The sequence below is a fragment of the Silurus aristotelis genome (genome assembly GCF_946808225.1).
Source record: "Silurus aristotelis genome assembly, chromosome: 10".
NCBI classification, from domain to species: Eukaryota; Metazoa; Chordata; class Actinopteri; order Siluriformes; family Siluridae; genus Silurus; species Silurus aristotelis.
The window spans coordinates 20,462,174-20,482,589 of NC_139583.1; the positions used below are offsets into that span (position 1 = coordinate 20,462,174).

General features: G+C 37.8%; 3 protein-coding genes across 7 annotated transcripts in view; 1 reads left to right on the top strand and 2 right to left on the bottom strand.

The window, feature by feature from the left end:
• LOC310732301 (uncharacterized protein) overlaps positions 1 to 14,476 on the bottom strand; it is a 160,980-nt gene extending 146,504 nt beyond the window's left edge. The window contains exon 1 of the mRNA XM_083552674.1: positions 14,426 to 14,476. The gene's annotated coding sequence lies outside the window, so the exon portion shown is untranslated. The remainder of the gene's footprint in view (positions 1 to 14,425) is intronic.
• On the bottom strand, positions 4,074 to 9,894 carry blvrb (biliverdin reductase B). The gene is made up of 5 exons (XM_083552732.1): positions 9,692 to 9,894; positions 8,030 to 8,191; positions 6,633 to 6,722; positions 6,032 to 6,163; positions 4,074 to 4,529 (listed from the first exon to the last, which is right to left on the bottom strand). Exons 1-5 carry the CDS (start codon positions 9,774 to 9,776, stop codon positions 4,375 to 4,377), a joined length of 624 nt encoding a protein of 207 aa, XP_083408858.1. The 5' UTR covers positions 9,777 to 9,894; the 3' UTR covers positions 4,074 to 4,374.
• Positions 14,477 to 15,387: 911 nt separating the features above from the next.
• sptbn4b (spectrin, beta, non-erythrocytic 4b) overlaps positions 15,388 to 20,416 on the top strand; it is a 73,580-nt gene continuing 68,551 nt past the window's right edge. For 2 of the 5 annotated variants that reach the window (XR_014535422.1, XM_083552563.1), the window contains exon 1: positions 15,388 to 15,809. The gene's annotated coding sequence lies outside the window, so the exon portion shown is untranslated. The remainder of the gene's footprint in view (positions 15,810 to 20,416) is intronic. The other 3 variants (XR_014535423.1, XM_083552561.1, XM_083552562.1) reach the window with 2 other exon arrangements.

The following is a 20,416-nucleotide window of genomic DNA, read 5'->3' on the forward strand; positions in this document are numbered from 1 at the left end:
TGACATGTGTTTATGAAAATGTGTGCTCATTCAGCCACATGGGGCTTAAAGCACTAGGTATTGATGTCCAATGAGGAGTCCTGGGGTGCAGTCAGTGTTCTAATTCATCTCAAAGGGTTGAGGTCAGCACTTATAGCAGGCCACTCTAGATCTTCCCCTGCAACCCATGTAAAGCATAAATTCATGGAGCTCGTTTCGTGCACCTTGTCATGGAACATGTTTGGGTGTCCTAGTTCTCCTAGTGAAAAATGTAATGCTATCACATTCAAAGACCTATACAATTGTGTGCCTCCAACTTTGTGGTTGAAACATTTGGAGAACAACATATGGCTGAAAAATGTTCCTTCACCACATCCATAAACCTACTCCTTGGTCTTCCCCTTTTCCATCTGCCTGGCAGCTCCATCCTCAGCATTCTCCTACAGATACAACTCATGTCCCTCCTCTGCACATGTCCAAACCATCTCAATCTTGCCTTCCTCACCTTGTCTTCTCTTCACCTGCTCCCTACTCTCACCACAAATCACAATATCATCTGCAAACGTCAAAGTCCATGGAGACTTCTGTCTAACCGCAAGACCGAGACCCTCTAAGTAACCAGGCAAACTAATTTATGCAAGACCACATGAAGGTATGTGGTTTGAAGACATGTTGCACTTTTGAATCGTCAATCAGTATAACACACACCGATCAGCTGTAACATTAAAACCACTGACCGATGAAATGAATAAATTTAGATTATCTTTCACAATGGCATTTGTAAAGAGCTGTAACATATAAGGCAACAAGTAAACAAGCAGTTCTCGCAGTTAATGCCTTGGAAGAAGGAAAAACAAAAACAGTTTTAGGACCCAAGTGATTTTGAAATGCACAAAATAGCGATGGCTAAACGACTGTATAAGCAATAATATAATAATATGCTATATAATTCTATTTTTATTTTATTTGTTTCTATTATATAATATTCCCCTATTTTTATTCTTCACCATTTACCCCTTTTTAGTCTGTTTTAGGTAACAAAGCATTCATTGAAAATAAATAAATAAATAAATAAATATCGTACTGTGTATGGCAATGTATATAACACAAAATTGGATCTGGTCTTTATAATGTTCCAAGTAGTGCTGCACGATTAATTGCATCGCAATCGCGATGTCAGCTTGTGCGATTATTTGACTGCAAATGAAGCTATTTAATACAATAAATAAGTGCATGTGTGGACACTTGATAAGAACCAGATTTCCAGTCTCGGTTTAGGCAGTGCACGTGTGGCGTGTGTGGACACGTGACTTTCGGTGTGCAGCGCGGAGAACAGGTGAAGCTGGATGCCGAGCAGACCGACACTGAACTGGTAGCCGAATTAATCTGTTATATGGCGAGATTGTCAACACTGAGCATAGTGAGGTACTGTGCAAGATTTGTTAAAATAAAGTTGCTACATCACGTGACAATATGACAAATCTGTAACAGATTTTACTGGTTCTCGGTTGCAAGAAAGAGACCACAGGCGATGGTTCAACAGACAGCGCTTTCTTTTTATTAAACCACTTTCCTTTTTCTCATGGGGTACTCACGCCAGGACACACACCCAATCGCGGTTAAGCACATCTTTCCTCGCTGAGCCGTCAGCTCTGCCCAGTATCTCTCTCTTTCTCTCTCTTCAGTGCCCCCCGGTCTCGGTCTCTCTCTCTCTCTTTTACATTCTGTGTAAAAGGGTAGTTTCTAGCATTTTGGTACTCTGGGCAAGATTCTTATTGTCACCCCCATGGCTCTGCCCTCCCACCACAATGCTCCATCCTTTCCCACAAAAAAGTTCCAGAGGTGGATAACAGATGGTGTCCATGACCCTTTCTATTAAACAGGGTCCTGGCCACCTAAGGCTCTTTGATGTTTACATTTTATAGGCCAGTACAAGCTTCAGTGTCAGATCTGGACCATTTTTGGTAGGTACCATAACAATGCATGTTATTACCTACAAAAAAAAAAAGTTGCAGAGATAAATAACAGATGGTAGCCCTGACCCTGGTGGCCATGGTCATTGATGGCCATGACCCTGTCTCTGTTTTAGACACCCTGACCCTGGTGGCCATGACCCTGTCTCTGAAACAGCAACAGCGGTCATTGCCATCTATGACCACCTCAATGACATGTTTTTTAGCCAAATATAAGCTTTAGCATCAGATCTGGACCATTTTGGTAGGTATTAACCACTGCATACTAGTTAACAGGGGTGGACAATAAACTAAATGTAATTCTTTACTGTACTTAAGTAACTTTTTTATACATCTTTAGATTACTGGAGTATTTTATTTGGGGAGACTTTAACTTCACTACATTTAAAGTCAAATATCTTACTTTTTACTCAACTACTTTTGCATAATCAGTCGTTCCTTGTTTTACCCGATCAGGGTACAGCACACGCTCTCTACCCTGAATCAGCTTGTTTGGATTGCCGCTTGGTAGTATCTATTTTGCACAAACATACAGTTCAGTGGCAAATTCAACAGCAAGCAGAACATTTTGAGAGTAATAAATGATGGGGAAAAAACTCTCGACTCTAACCTGCCACAACACCCGTGGCCTTATTTTGCAAGATTTTATTAAGGAGTTGAAAAGAAGGTTTTAGGCTCATGATCATTTTAATACACATCAGTGTTTGACTCAATTATATCCTTCTATTAATGGATTTTTGTGCTAAGAGTCTTTTTTTACATAAACCTAGTTGATTAAGCAAAGAGTCTTGTGACAAATTATAATTGCACATTATAGCCATTATAAATCATAGTACTTTGGTTACTTAAGAACATTTGGAGGCAAATATACTTTTGTACTTTTACTCAAGTAAAAGTTTAAAGGGAGCACTTTTACGTTTTCTGGATTAAAATTTAATCTACTGTATCTCCATTTTAACTCAAGTACATGGTTTGTGTACTTCATCCACCACTGCTGGTTATTACCAAAAAATGGTCCAGAGATGGAAAACAGATGGTGGCCATGACCTTGTCTATGAAACAGTGACATTGCTACTTACGGCTCAGTGATGACCAGTAGAAGCTCCAGTGTCGAATCTGGACCAGTTTAGATTATATTGCTTCCAGATTTGTGGTTCTGAATGGTTTCAATCCAAGATACACACAGGACACTCACATTTTCATTTCATTAAACTTTTTATTAAATCATACACATGCATATGCACTCTTCTTTTGATCAGTTTCTACTCCACAGCATTTGTACTTGTATCAATTGTGATTTCATGGTTTACTGGTTCAGAAATGCCTCGTTTAGACAGATAATGTTCGTGTATGCATGCAGAAGTATAGAGGCCTGAGTTCCCACAGCCTCCCTACTGTGAGTAGTGCACACAGAGTACCCTATGTAGGGAGGAAAGGATCAGAATGTCCGTTTATAAATCCTGTACAAACAGACCAGTTTCATGAAATAGACCCTAGTGTGAATTCTAGACGCATATGAAACATTTCACCCCAATATGGACGCTCTGAAACACGGCCATGAACGCTAGCGCTAACTTAGAACTAGCCAACTGTTCCCGCTACATTGCGTTAACTTCCGGAATTAAGTTTAAATTTAAAATTAATGCTTATTAAATTATCTTACCTCGGTGTCCCGCTGGTTTCTACTGAATTTGATCACCAAATTTGTTCATTCAGACAAATCCCGAGTCCACTTTCGCCTAAGCACCCGAGACTGCGACACGAACGAGTTATTATTTTGCCTACTCACATTCCGACAAGTCCCGCCTCCCTTCGCTACGATTGACTACTCACATGCCTCTCATGCGATTATTGGTTGTTCCTTTCTAATCACAGGCACTTCCTGGATAATTCACCCAATCCAAAAGCAGAAGGCGGGGTTTGTCGGAATACAGGTGGAACATGTAAGCAAAAAAATCAAAACGGGCAAAAAAATCTGCAGTGTTCGCTGGAATTATTTGTCTTTCCCGCTTTAAAGCCAAGACCGCTCGAAGGGGATTCTGGGTAATGCAGTTTTTCCATGCAATTTGTTTTGCTGTAGTTTTTAAAGAAGTCAAAATCAAAGACATTTGGGCACAGCCGTTTAAATGTATTATAACATTTATTTTTAATACATTTATTTCATAAAATAGTGAAAAGAGATTGTTTTCAAAATTTATTTATAATTAAAACAATGTAAAAAAGATATATGCATTTCATTGAACAACTTGATCTTAGAGATTATCATACTACTAATATAATATAGTGATATTATTGTGTTTATCTGTGTAAGCATAATTGATTTCTTTTCAATTATGAAGCTCTTTCGTGTTAAAAAATAGCCAAGCTGCGGAACCTGACGTATAAACAGTCAGGAACTTATTAATGAGGTTGTGTTGATAGTTTAACTGTACTCTCCACACACCCCCACTGTCTTCCCGTCCCACTCAGTGGTGGAAAGACACTTGATGAAGAAGTGGCCGAGATCGTGCTTGGAGATGACACGTCCTCGCAGCATGTTCTCAGTGACGGTGTACTTTTCAGTCAGAGGATGGTTATCTGCAGAGAAGAAGTTTATTCATCAGCGGTACATTGTGTGTGTGTGTATAAACCATGCTGCTGTACAGAGGAGTGTCTATCCTTAGGATACACATTTTCTTTTTCTTTCTTTTCTTTTATCAAAAAGATCTTCTTTTTCAGCTGTTCCTGTTAGGGGTCGCCAAAGCAGATCGTATCTCTATATCACTCAGTCCAGTACAACTGCTTCTTTCAAACAATGTTACCTCAGTAAACCAAATTTTTTCACATTTATACTTGAGTAAAAGTAAAAAATAAAAAAAGAATCCCCTGCTTAAATATTACTCTGCTAAAAGTACTCTTTTCACATTTCTACTTGATATATATGCTTTGATATTCCTTCAGTAACGATTTTTACATTTCTACTTAAGTAAAAAATCCTGCTTCAATATTACCGCAGTAAACATTTTATATATTTTTTATTTTTTTTTACAATTCTACTTGAGTAAGAGTACAAACCACCTGCTTCAATATCATTTCAGTTAAAAAATAAATTGTTAACATTTTTACCAGCGAGAAAATTCATGGATTTAAATGTACTCAAGCATCCAAAAGTAAAAATACTGATCTAAAAAGCACTAGATTTTATTCATATATGTAATTTAGGTTTTCATTCTTCTGGGCATTATACTATAAGAAGAGAGTTCTGTATTGGTACAGACATACAGTGAGACCCATACTCCATGCAAACTGCAAGAAACCGTTATGCTTGTGTCGTGACAGAGTCTCTTTTAAAGCAGTTTATGAGGTCAATGCAAGTAATGAGGAAATGTTTAATTTTCTTAAATGTGGTAGAGTGTAGAGAATATTACACATGAAAATATACTGAGGTAAAAGTTTCCTAATAATACTCGAATACTCGTTACAGATACTTGGAAAATATAATTAAAATACTTCATTATTGGCCATTTACATGGGTTGAAGGTATCTATTTTAAGGTTATGTCTCTCCTTAGAATCAAGAGTCACTATAAATCAACACAGAATTATTCTGTCAGTATTTTATCTTTATGCTATTATGAAACGTTTATCGGGTCTCTTAACAAGAATGTTTTTTTCCAGGCTGAGCTGTGATGATAATGATAAAAAAATGATGTAAATCATGGACAAAGGCTTAAATAGTGGCCTTATCTGAACCCAACAACTGGAGGACCACTAGGAGGAGGAAAAGTAAATCTCTTTTGTTCATCTTTCATATTTTATAATTGATGGCATTGACTGCATTTGGCAGACACCCTTATCCAGAGCGACTTACAAATGCTTGGAAGTCTCTATCAATAAGTACATTCTGATGCTGATAGATCATATCATCCGTCTAAAACTCTGGTGAGAGACTATAGCTTGAAGAAGTTTTTTTTTCTATCCAATACAAAACACAGAAGATTTGTAGAATCTAAATTTTATGTATTTTTTTTCCATTCATTTGTCTGAATAATGAGTTAATGATAAAACCCTATACGTGTTAAGTTACACCATATCCATTACCTGCAATGTGTGGAGGCATCACAGCAATATAATCCAGTCCAGACTCCTTCAGTAATATGTTCATGCGCTCATGGTCCTCAGTGACCGGAACCAGGCGGGGAGGAACCTTTGCTCTGTCCCACAGCAAAAACGCTGCGGACAAAGACATTATAATGATTTGCAATACACTGTTAATAACGCAAATTGCTGGGCAAATAAATAAAAGAATAAATAAATGGCAACATATTACAATTTAAATGCTTAAATGCTTAAAAAAGCTTTCACCTTTAATTCCTTCATGTACAAACCTTGTGGCTTCTATTCAAACAGCAAATGAGTAATTTGAACATTTTTGTAAACCCAGACATGTGTTGAATTTGACATTAAACAATTTCGAACATTATAACGATTAATATCTTTATGTCCAAGACTATAAACATGAATTTTTCCTGTTTCTAGAGTTTCTTTAAAAAACACATTCAGGAAAAGTAAATAGCAAATGGTAGCTAAAAAAGCTCTCAGGAGTACATTTGTTCCATTTGCTGCTCATTTTCTGATTGATGTTAGGACCAGTAAAAGCTTAATAATGAAATACTATTAAAGACACACTAACGAGTCGTACCGGACATGCAGGCAACCACTTTTCTGATACCACGAGATTTCATGGCCTCCAGGATGTTCCGTGTGCCTTCAGACATCATGGTGGTAGGACCTACAGATCAGACATTTTTTTAATATAAATATACTTGCCTCTTGTTTAAAATAACCAATTTTACTAGAATTATAGTAAAGTATGATCAGAACAGAATTATAGGCAGACTGCTGGCCAAGTGAGATGTGTTTTAGTCCATACACAATTTAGGAACATCCGAATATGGAAATGGTAATCTAGGAAAAGAGGCATATACATTTCCAGCCACTTTTATAGGAACACCAGGGCACCTGCTAATGCATGTAATATTTCAATCAGTTAATCATGTGGCAACAGTACATACAAGTCAAGATCTTGAGTTAATGTTTTACATTTATGGCATACAATTATATACAAATATAGACATATATATTTCATTTACACAATTAAGAAGTTAAGGATTAACTCCTTAATTGAGGAAGTTAAGGAGTTTAACTCTTCAGCAGTGGATTCTTGGTGGTGGGCTTAGTGGTGTTGGGATTTGACCTCATGACTAATCAAAAGTCCAACATCTTAACCACTTCCTTTTTTCAAAAACTGCTGATCTCCTTTTTAAAATTTTCACACATAACAGTCTCTAGATTTAACACATGGTGTGAAAAACACTTAATAAGCAGCAGTTCAGCAGACAGAGACACGTTTTTAATTGGTAAATGCACACTCTGTCAAAGCTTTGAGGTGGATAGGCAACAAACAGCAAAAGATATAATGGTCATAATTGTCACAGGCACAAATGCAATTCCGCGATAAACCGGGGGTGCGGGATTCGAACAGCTGTAAAGCGGGGGATTACTGTATTTGGTTGTGCGTCTCTGGTTGTGAAACTGTATGTCTTCCTATATTGTCTACTTGTTGTAATACTATTTGTCAAATAAAAATAATAGTCTTAAAAGTTCTTTGTCTTAAAAGTTCTTTGTCCTGAGCACTTGGGTATTAGTCGTCCCTTGTATGTGTATATTTTTTTTTTTCAAATACGAAGTAATTCCAGAGGCTAAAAAGAGATGACAGGATTTCTAAAATATTTTGAAATCATATACATAGATGCTAGTGACAAAACTAACACTTCTTTAAGAATACATAGACATATTCAGAGCTTGGCAACTAATAACTATGTTTGTGGAAACAAATGGGTATAACATATAACATATAAACTTAAAGCCTCAGAAACATTGCCTCCTCAAATTAGGTCAAAATAACACATTGAGAGTTTATAATAATAAACAAATTGGTTGCATTACATCATATTGAGTCAATGATTTTGTCAATGCTTTATCACAATGTTAACAACTACCTACTTGAGTATAAATAAAAATTAATAAAAAACTTACTAAGGTCATTCCTTGTGCCCAGGATGATGATGACAGCATCCTGACCCTCCATAGTCTTTTTAACATCCTCTTTGTTAAGGACGTCTCCCACCACGATCCTGGAGATTTTATGATCAGCAGGTAGCTTGGATGGATCCCTTACCAGCACGGTCACGTTATAACCTGAGGCAAAAATATATTTAGAATGATTAAATAGCTGCTAAATAAATAAATAACCCCGGCGCCTGCTAAACTGCGAAATTGGATGACCTTCAATACAGTTATATTTTCATTTTTGAAAAAAAAAACATTTGTTGATAAAAAAAACAAAACAAAAAAACAGTTGCATGGGAGATATGGTATAATCAATGTGGACCACCCTTTCTGGAATGAGCAGATTAAATTGCAATCTGATTGATAGTTTTTATCGCTGCAACCTGCTGTGCACCATGACTCGACACAAATGCGTTAAAAAAATTTCTGAAATTGTGCATGAAAGCTGTGTCATGCAGTAAATGATGACATAAAGAGGAAAAATGGGGAATCGATTCAAATTGCTCAGCATGTAAGGACAAAATCTCCAGTGCTGAATAAAGTCTTACAGTGCTGGAAAACCTGTAGTGCTCATTGAAGATTTTGCTGCATACAGTGTAAAAACTGATTACAAAACTGAATTAAATTGTGCTACTCTATTAATCATATTGACTTTGAGTAAATACGTAATGAAATTTTGGCCTTTTTTTTTTTTAGGGAGGTTTCAGGTTTGTAAAAAAAAAAAAAAAAAAAAAACACTTGTCAGGCTCAGGGGGTGGTCCTACTAAAGTTTGTGTGTAATCAGATATGAGTGCGTATAATAGATAATGTTGGTGATATAATGTCAAATGTTTTGTTAGAGATGTTTTTGTGGAAGTAATATCGATAGCAACGTATTCAATAAAAACATTAAAAATCCCAAAAGCAAAAGAAACTGAATAAGTTTAGAGTCAGACAATTTAATAGAAGTACCCAAAAACACAAACACAATCTTAATATACCATCTTCTGCAATGTGGAATGCCTCGTTTTTATTTCTCAGCTATTAAATCATATGCCACCAATATCTCTGAATACTTGTTGAATAATATAACGGTGGCAAAACCCGTCAGGATTTATTCATAGTCCAGGCTTCGACCTGTTCATGGTCCTCTAGAATAGGAACCACCTTGAACCCTGACCATGTATTGTATTTTATACAATTAGTTCTTGACAATCACCTCCTGTGAATGTACTGATTTGGAATCCATGACCAAAACACACAATGCAAAAGGTTAAAAGGTTAAAAACAACCATAGAATCAAGTAATATTTGATCACTTTTTGTAACCTTTTTTTATTACCAAGCATGTGATAAAAAAGTTCAGCCTTCAAAAGAGCCTTGTTACAGTTTCATATATATATATATATATATATATATATATATATATATATATATATATATATATATATATATATATATATATATATAACATGCTTTTACTCTGTGTTCAATGTGCAAAACTTCATTATAATCCATAGATTTGTGATGATATCATTACATGCACACACGTGCCTCCCTAATGATTTCCCAGTGATGCAGAAGGTGTTACTAAGCAGCTCCTGCTCTTATAATACAGTATATTATTGCTCTGTACAGAAATGGCTCTCACCTGCTGCCACTGCAATCGGTAACGTCGCCAAGCCCGTCATCCCGGTCGAGCCGAAGATCGCCACGTTTTTGATCGAATCAGACATTTTCCTGCGACTGCAAGATTCCACGTAGAGGACAGAAATGTAGTAGTTATCTTATCAGGAGCTCGTCTCTTATACAGTTCTGTCAAACACAGGTTATTCTGGTCACGTGATCTGGGCGGAGCGTCAGCTGACGTATTTCAGTACGCGCGGAAATACGTCTCTTTAGGGATCACGTGAGCAAGATTACAACAGCGCCAAAGTACACTCATCTGTCCTTCTTGAACTCATTGTCAACCAGTTAAAAGTATTATAAGAATTAATGTAAAGTGTTATTATTATTATTTTTAATATTATTATTAGTGTTATTATACAACTTATAGTATTTTAGCCGAAATGTTGCCAATTTGACAAAAATAATAATTAAACCGTCATCAACTCATATTTAATTGCATAAAATGAAATATTTTAAATACTATACCATATTGTAAAATTCTTATTTCCTTATTACTCTAACACAGGGGTCACCAACCTTTGAAACTGAGAGCTACTTCTTGGGTAGCGATTAATGTGAAGGGCTACCAGTTTGATACACACAGTTTTCAGTTTGATCTGAAATAACAAATTTGCTCAATTTACCTTTTATTATGTTATTATTAATAATTAATGATATTCATCTATGTAAAGACACTGATCATGCTAATGATTTCTCATAATAATTATCAACAATGATTTAACAAAGTAGGAAACAGGTATTTTTAGAAAAGGCCCACAGGCTACTCATGTGGTCCCCGCGGGCACCATGTTGGTGACCCCTGCTCTCGAGCCTAGGTGCCCAACTTTTTCTTAAGAAGGGCCAAAACTCATAAACATGAATAAGAACCACGGGCCGCAAATCCATAGTAGCATAAAAGTAAATGTTCTTGCCGCTGTACATTAAGAGAGCTGAATAATGTTTTGTTTCATAACAGAAGACAGTTTCCTCTTTTCTGTTTACTGCTTCGATGTCACCACAATTTGCTGTTTGTTAAGTATACCAAAACAGGTTGACAGACGAGGTCAGACAGGAGTCTCCCTGGACTATGATGTTTGCCGATGATATTGTTATTTGTGGTGAGAGTAGGGAGCAGGTTGAGAAGAGCCTGGAGAGGTGGAGGTATGCGCTGGAGAGAAGGGGAATGAAAGTCAGTAGGAGTAAGACAGAGTACATGTGTGTGAATGGGAGGGAGGGCAGTGGAGTGGTGCGGTTGCAGGAAGAAGAGGTGGAGAAGGTGGAGGAGTTCAGGTACCTGGGGTCAACAGTGCAAAGTAATGGAGAGTGGGTTAGAGAAGTGAAGAAAAGAGTGCAGGCAGGGTGGAGTGGGTGGAGAAGAGTGATAGCAGGAGTGATTTGTGATAGAAGGGTATCTGCAGGAGTAAAAGGGAAAGTATATAGGACTGTGGTGAGACCTGAGATGTTGTATGGTTTAGAGACAGTGGCATTGAGTAAAAGACAGGAGGTGGAGCTGGAGGTAGCAGAGCTGAAGATGTTGAGGTTTTCATTACAATAAAAAAGTAAAATTAATATATATTTTCTACATTTAATTGTAATTTAGTTTATTTGGGGTTTTCCTTTTTGCATGCAGCATAAAAATAAAACAAAAATTTTATTATACATGTTAAAATAGAAATAAAGATCCAGTTCAATGCCTCACAGTACAAGCACAATTTTTTTTAAATAAAACTCACGGGCGACCTCTACAGGCGCAATGGTGAATCTGCGTACATTTCCGATAGAATCTAACGCTGTGATTTGTATAATATTTTTATTTTAATCCTGTATTAAAAGAAAACACATGTATTCTGCACTTTATTCTGTCTATAGTATATCATAGTTCTATTGCTGTGAAGTGTCAATTACTCTTAAACCATGGCAGCATTTCAAGCCAAATCTTCGTTCTTTTAAACGCGCCTTCGGAAAAGTCGCCCCGCCCCCACTGTCACTCACACGCAGGCAAAAGCTGCAAAAACGCGGAGAAAATCAGGTGTTAGTGGGATGTGTAGTTTTTAGGATGTGGTTAAAGTAAAACAGATTGTTGAAGTAAACCAAAAGTAAAGGAAAATTAAATACCTAAATAGATCTAACACGGACGAATAAATAAAGTTAAAACGAAACTCACTTCCGGTTTAAGTAAAAACGTATACATATATGTGTGTGTGTGTGTGTGTGTGTGTGTGTGTGTGTGTGTGTGTGTGTGTTCTCCCATTCTCCCACATTCGTATGCAAACCCCCCTATTATGTACATCTGCCTCTTTTCACCCAACTACCTGCATGTCTTCCCTCACCACATCCATAAACCGCATCCTTGTTCTTACTCTTTTTCTCCTTCCTGGAGGCTCCATCCTCAGCATTCTTCTACCAGTATACCCCATGTCCCTCCTCTGCACATGTTTAAACCATCTCAATCTCGCCTCCCTCACCTTGTCTCCAAAACTTCCTACATGCTCTGTCCCTCTAATAAACTCATTTCTAATCCTGTTCATCCTCGTCACTCCCAACGAAAACCTCAACATCTTCAGCTCTGCTACCTCCAGCTCCACCTCCTGTCTTTTACTCAATGCCACTGTCTCTAAACCATACAACATCACAGGTCTCACCACAGTCCTATAAACTTTCCATTTCACTTTTGCAGATACTCTTCTATCACAAATCACTCCTGCTATCACTCTTCTCCACCCACTCCCATTACTTTGCACTGTTGACCCCAGGTACCTGAACTCCTCCACCTTCGCCACCTCTTCTTCCTGCAACCGCACCACTCCACTGCCCTCCCTCTCATTTACACACATATACTCTGTCTTACTCTACTTACTTTTATTCCTCTTCTCTCCAGCGCGTACCTCCACCTCTCCAGGCTCTTCTCAACCTGCTCCCTACTCTCACCACAAATAATAATATCATCCGCAAACGTCATAGTCCATGGAGACGCCTGTCTGACCTCATCCGTCAACCTGTCCATCACCACTGCAAACACGAAAAGGGCTCAGAGACGATCCTTGATGCAGTCCAACCTCCACCTTCAACCAGTCTGTCGTTCCTACTGCACACTTCACTGCTGTCACACTGTCCTAATACATGTCCTGCACCACCCTCACATACTTCTCTGATACACCTGACTTCCTCATACAGTACCACAACTCCTCTCTCCAACCTGTCGTACACTTTCTCTAAATCCACAAACACACAATGCAACTCCTTCTGTCCTTCTCTATACTTCTCCATCAACATTCTCAAAGCAAATAATGCGTCTGTGGTGCTCTTCCTCGGCATGAAACCATACTGTTGCTCACAGATGGTCACCTCTTCTCTCAGCCTGGCTTTCACTACTCTTTCTCACAACTTCATGATGTGACTGATCAACTTTATTCCCCTGTAGTTACTGCAGGTCAGCACATCTCCTTAGTTCTTAAAAATCGGTACCAGCACACTCCTTCTCCATTCCTCAGGCATCCTCTCACCTTCCAAAATCTTGTTAAACAATCTGGTTAAAAACTCCACTGCCATCTCTCCTAAACATCTCCATGCTTATACCGGTATGTCATCTGGTCCAACCAACTTTCTACTCTTCATCCTCTTTATCACTGCTCTCACTTCCTCCTTACTAATCCTATCCACTTCCTGCTTCACCATCTCCACACCATCCAACCTTCTCTTGCTCTCATTTTCCTCGTTCATCAGCTGCTCAAAATACTCCCTTTATCTTCTCAACACACTCTACTCACTAGTTAACACATTTCCCTCTCCATCCTTTATTGCTCTAACTTGCACCACATCTCTCCCAGCTCGGTCCCTCTGCCTGGCCAATCTGTATAAATCCTTTTCTCCTCCTTAGTGTCCAACTTCTCAAACAGCTTCTCATATGACTTTTCCTTGGCTTTCGCCACATCCCTCTTTACCTGCTGCTGATCTCCTTGTACTCCTGCCTACTTTTCTCATCTCTCTGTTGATCCCAATTCTGTTATGCCAACCTCTTTCCCTTATGCTCTCCTGCACTTTCTCAATCCACCACCACGTATCTTTGTCTTCCTTTCTATTTCCAGATGTCACACCAAATACCTTTCTAGCTGTCTCCCTTATCACTTCTGCAGTAGTTGCCCAATCATCCAGCACCTCTTCACCACCACCGAGCCGCTGTCTGACCACTTCCCTGAAACTCACACTATAGTCTTCCTCCTTCAGTTTCAACCATCTTATTCTTCTTTTAGTCTTCACTCTTATCCTTTTCTTCTTTACCTCCAAAACCATCCAACAGGCCACGATCCGATGCTGTTTTACCTACCCATCACCTCCTCATCACCTCTGTTCTCTTCACCTACATGCACATTAAAGTCTGTACCAATCACCAATCTTTCATTCCTCGGTACACCTTCTACCACTTCATCTAACTCACTCCAGAATTTTTCCTTCTTTTCCATCTCACATCCCACTTGTGGAGCATAAGCACTGATGACCTTTATTATCACGCCTTTAACTTCCAGCTTCACGTTCATCACCTCCACCACACTCTTACTGTACTTTTCCTTCAGGATCACCCCTACACCATTTCTCTTTCCATCCACACCATGATAGAACAGTTTAAACCACCTCCAATGTTCCTGGCCTTACTCACTTTTCACTTGGTCTCCTGAACAAACAACATATCTACCTTTCTCCTCTCCATCATATCAGCTACCTCTCTCCCTTTACCAGTCATAGTACCAACATTTAAAGTACCAACCTGAACCTCCACTCTTATACACTTCTCCTTTCCTTGTTGTCTCTGTAGACGTCTTCCTCCTCTCTTCTTCTCCTTCGACCAACAGTAGCCCAATTTCCACCGGTACCCTGTTGGCTAACGATACCTGTGGAGGTCATTGGTAACCCGGTCCTTGACCGATCTGGTATGAATTTCTGATTTCTGATGCCCTTCCTAACACAACCCTCCCTATTTATCCAGGCTTGGGACCGGCACTAAGAGTGCGCTGGCTTGGGCAACCGGTGTGTTTTTTTTTATAAATATATAAAACACAGTTGTTATTCATTATAATCTTAACATCAAATCAATTACTGCTTTTATATCTATGTTTCCCCTAGCTCAAATAGAGGTACTTTCTGTTATAGCATTTTTCAGTTATGTTTCAGTATAAGAAAAAAAGATTGTATAACAGGGACATATTTTGCCATAAACAAACGATATAACAAGGTTTTAATAGAAGCGTTAAATGTGACACATTGAGATATGAGATAAAAAAATACAACACACTTTTGATTTACAATTAAATGAACACCAGAAAAAGGTGTAAAAGATGGGTTTCATATAGAGGGGTATTAATAATGCATCTTTGTTTATCAGGTTATTTCTATTACCTGATTTTTTTGCACAAGATAAAATATTAAACTCGAGCTAAACTTGAACTCTGGATTAAAATCGCACGTGCATTTTCTAAAATACTGAGCAGACAGATAGTTTTTCATTACACTGCATCTCTCTCACTGTGCACTGATGAGAACCCTTTGACAGGAGATAGGAGACAAAACCTCTCCCATATGTATTTTTTTCCTTTTTTTCTTTTTGTTTTAGAAAACCAAGCTGTCCGTGCTCGCGCAACACCGGGAGTCAGTGACGCACGTGTGTGCGTGTGTGCGCGTGCACGCGCGCCGCCCCAGCGCGTTCGGGAGGCGGGATCGCGAAGCGGGGAGTCGGTAGCTACTATTCGATACAACACTCCAGTGCGGGATAACTGGATATCCGATTACACCGGCTTCTATCCCAATCCCGTGTGACCCTTTACGCGCGCGCAAACGCACACATATGCACAAACACATACATAATCACGCGCGCGCAACCCCGTACTCATTCACACGTACTCGGACGCGTTTTATTTTACCGCACCTCTTCACCCCGCTGTCCTCGCGCGCGCTCGCTGCATCTTTTTTTTTTTTTTTTGCCGGTGGAGAGCTCTGTGTCTTTCTTGCACTGCAACGATGCGGAGCGCAGCGGCTTCCTTCCAGCCTCACTGACCGCACCAGGCTTTTTATAAGCGCGAGACAGGCATCCCCCAGGGCCGGGGCTGCAGGTAAGGACCCCTACGAGCTGCAAGATGTGTCTGCATGGGTGCATGTGTGTATGTGTGTGTGTGTGCATATACCTGCTCATCCCTCCATCCATCCATCCATCCATCCATCTATCTATAGGTCGTTGTTACATTGAGGCTGCTGCAGTCATGTCTGGGCCCGTTTCTGCTGTCCATGTCTCATCACTGGATGCTATGTTGAAATCTGTAGGAATACACCGCATATTCCAACATGCTAAATTGACCTCCTGGAGTAAATCCGATTTATATATAAAAATCCAGATTATATTCCAAATCTGATATCTTAATATTCTAAATATAGTATGTTATCAGTTTTTCTATTGAAAATAGACTTGATGGGTTTTTTTTTAATAGCTATAACAACTTCCTTAAGATGCTTGAAGGATGTATGTAGTATGAAAAGATGTTTCTCAAGATGCACATTTTTTTGTTTGCATGGATCTCGCCTTCAAATATACAGCCACACTGCCCAGATTGCACATAATATTGCTATAGAGTATGTTGAACAATCAATCTGAAATGCTATGGAACATCATCACATAGAAGGCTCAGTTTTGGCCTATGCAGGATACCCATATTAGAGTCTGGAAGTAGTGAGTGATGAGTGGTCATTCATATTCATTCATTTGATTCATGCACACCCAAAAATATACCTACCTCAGCAGAGCTGCATGCTAAATGCTAACACTCCTTATACTGTGTTATAGGATTAGTGTTCGAACATGAACAGAATTGGGTGTGTCTATTGCAGTACAACTTATCAATGTGAAGTGTAGCGTTACTAAATTTCGGCAAGCCCCGTAGACGATCAATAATATTAATAATAATAGTTGTAATAATAATAATACCAATAATGGATCATGAGCAATTTCAAGAGAGAACGACTTGAAGGGAAAATCACTTGTGTCCTTTTAATGCAGCATAGAAAAACTGGGTCGACATGTATGCTGGGCAAGACCCACTCATGCACACACACACTGTACACAAAAAACTGCAGTGTTTCAATATCGATTAAAGCACATTTCAATTGCAGAAGGGCACACCTGCAAATCAAGCATGGTAAAACAATGATGTACTTTGTATGAAAGCATCAGTTTAGATCAGCATCAGTTTGGAAGTGTTTCTTTAATATTCATGTAGGTGACTGCATGCAGATATGATGCAAGGAATACTGCATTTAATATTAATCGTTTTGGGTGATCAATTGCATTTTATATAGCAAACCTGAGTTTTTTTAAGTCCTCGTCATGACAGAGTAAAGGGATAGCATAAAGTGTAAACTGCTAGACATAAAGTCGTAGTTTCAAAATCCAATCAAGGAAACAAGATTAATTCGGTGTCCAGAATTTGTTTAGTAGGTTTAGTTTTGTACTTAACCACAAGGCTGATCTGGGTAACCTTTAAGAGTAATCCTTATACACGCAAGTTTAACAATATGCAAAGTTCATGTGAATTTTAAAATTTAATTTGGTTCAATAATCCTATTTTATATACATAACCATAAATCCATAAAATAAGCAGACATAAAATAAGAACATATTTGACTTAATATACACTATTTCTATTTAGAACCTTATAATTCTGGCATCATACAAGACGGCCACTATTACGTTTTTTTTTTGCTGAAATTCATTTGCCCATTTTTTTATAGCAGTGTGTCATAGTGTGTGAGAAATCACAAATCACAGTGTAATGTGACTGAACAGCTCGATGCAGAAATTTGAGGCGAGTGAGTGACTATATATATGTATTCATATATTTTACAGTTCTAAATTGATGGTCATAAGATTCCACTTTCTGGCATGTAGTGTGCAAAATGACACACAGCAAACTACAAGCACTTGTCTGGAACATGTCTTGGTTAACTAACGACATTAACATCATTTGACAACATCATGAACGTTTTATTTTGGTCAAAAGATCAAACTGAAGAGCACAACAGAATTCCACATTTATTACAAGCAGACTGTATAATTAAATACAGAAGGGGTGAATAAATCACACAATTACATGAAAAAGAAAATAATACATTAAACTCTAGAAGCAATCGATATGCTTACTAGGTTTTCCCGAAAGCAGAAAATAGAAATCAGAAAACAGGAAAGGAGACAGTAATTAGATTTTTTGTAGCCTTTTTACAGGCTGTATCAGTTAAGACAGAGGACAGCAAACTGAACTGAAATTAATCTATGTAACTAATTGAGATGGTGGAAGCTCAGAAAAATGACTAAATCATGGTTAGGTAAAGAGTGTGTGTCAATTATTTTTTCACTGTTGTGATGTTTTTCATGCTTTCATGCAGACTTATTAAATATTTATTAATTTTGTCAGTTCATGCAGTTTTCTTGAACCTGGTGACCCTGGTAGCTGGAAGCTTTTTTTTTTTTACGTCTTTTCCACACTGGTTACAGTGTTGAATGACCCCAAACATGCCGTGGCTAATCGACTTGTGTAGGGTATGTTTTTTTTTTTGTCTCAATGATTCTTCACAGGTTGTGTCTTAGCTGTTGGAACTGAGGAAGCGACAGCCTACGTGATTTTCTTTCATATTTCATATTATTATTGATTAAATGCAAAAAAATTTAAATAAAAATATACTATAAAACGTAAAAAAAAAAGAATGAAATGTATATTTTATAAAGGATTATTGGCACATGCAAACAAACAGCAAATAATGAATAGAATCGGAAGTAGTGCTTTCTGCACGCAGTATATGGAGAAAGATCTTAGCCCCTGTGATGGAAGAAAAGACTAAGACAATGTTACATGAATACTGAATAATTTAGTATCATACTCAGATGGAAAAATGTTTTGAAAAAAAGTTAAAAGATGCATTACACATGGCAGTTGTGGTTTCAACACATTCACTGTGGCTCTTTGAAGTGTGTATTTGTGAAAAAACTGTAAGTGGTATAGTGGGGGACATAGATGTCATCATCCATTTTAATACTCAGATAGATTTTGTGTGTGTGTGTGTGTGTGTGTGTATAAATACCCTATAAACTATATTTATTTAAATTCCCCTTGAACTTCAAGCCTTGTTCTTGAAAGTTTGTACTGTGATTTGTCAGTAGTATTTCAAGGTATCCTTTTTATTTATTTATTTATTTGTTTATTTTTAAGAATTTTCCCATCTAAAAAGGCAAGTGACATATTTCATAAATCCATCTATGTATTGCAAAGCTGTGGTGTAAAGTTCAGGTCCTGGTGGATTACATCACATTTTTGCCTCTTCCTGAAATCCTGATTTAAGGCATTCAAGGATAAATTTTGTGTGTCAGAATCAGGAAACATGAGTGTAGGGATTTGTCTCTCCAGCAGTTGAACTTGAAGTATTTTGGGTACAAACACACACCTCAGTGTTTTGCTGTGTTATCATATTTTAACAAGGAAACACGTGTATGAGTATAAAAGACACTCAAACACTAATTTCAACACTTGCTGTGTTCTGTCCTCAGACTGAAGCCTTTTATTTTGGGGAGGGTGACATCAGCACTGGTTTGTTTTCACACAGATGTTCATGTACCTGAAAGCACGATTGCAAAGTAAATCAACCTAGATGTGATATAAGTTACATATAAGATCATTTTTTTAAATTACTTTTTTTTACAACATGGCTTAAAACGGTTTTTAAGCTTCCGTCATCTAAGTACGGTGGCTCTCTGTTGTACACACAGATAGTAATTTTACATGCCACTATACATTATTTGCACTTTCTAATATGTCTATCAGTATCACCACCATCAAACCATAATCTACAATATTATCATGGTCAGTGCAGCCCACAATTTTTCTCTGCACCAGCTGCATACTGATCTATCAAATATATTTTGGTCTGTGGCTAATAAATATTGTTTAAATGATGGATATATGCAGGTATTTATTTATTTATTTATTTATTTTTTCCGATATATAAATAGATCAGATTAAGTAAACAAAGAAACTGTTTTAAAAAACATAAATGCTTTTGTCATACAGCAATCAATCCCTTTCTTCTTCTTGTCTATGTCGAAATATAGTGTGCTGCTATATGATTAGCACATTGTCAGTGCTATCAGGTTTATACATATCCCATCCTTCAATTTTGCAGATAGCCTTCTCAAATTTATTTTTGGCGAGTGAGATTTTCTTCATTATTTTGGGAACGCTACTCATCTCTGTAGTGCCCATCTAGCCTGGAGTGGGTTTACCTGTAAGCAATACTATCCTGCATTTATTGAGTCACTTGATGGTTCTTGTATTTAGGCATTTTTCTCTGCATTGGGAGAACTTCCTTGAACCACCACACACTGTTAATTGTTATGGCTACTATTTATTAGCTGGATTCCTGCTAATTATCTGTTCTTTAATTTGAAGTGGCATTTCTCTCTCAGAAACATCTGATTTCCTAGATTTTGTTAAATTATTCCTATTACGCATTTGGTACGGAGTAGATAATCATGTATAACCAGGCTACCTACTATGTGCTCACTGGTTTGGCATCGGCAACACCCGGAAGCTGTGTCTGACTTGGACATCCTCTTCACCGTGTGCTCAGATGACAGATTTGGATCTGAGTGGAATTTTGACAGCTTGCTGATCATGAATAC

Bases quoted from the DNA above. Each gene is read 5' to 3' on its own strand.
- blvrb (XM_083552732.1), bottom strand. From the start codon at position 9,776: ATGTCTGATTCGATCAAAAACGTGGCGATCTTCGGCTCGACCGGGATG. The intron at 8,192-9,691 runs GTGAGAGCCATT...TTTTTGCCTCAG, and splicing joins ACCGATTGCAGTGGCAGCAG to GTTATAACGTGACCGTGCTG. The intron at 4,530-6,031 runs GTAATGGATATG...TCTTCTCTGCAG, and splicing joins GATGCCTCCACACATTGCAG to ATAACCATCCTCTGACTGAA.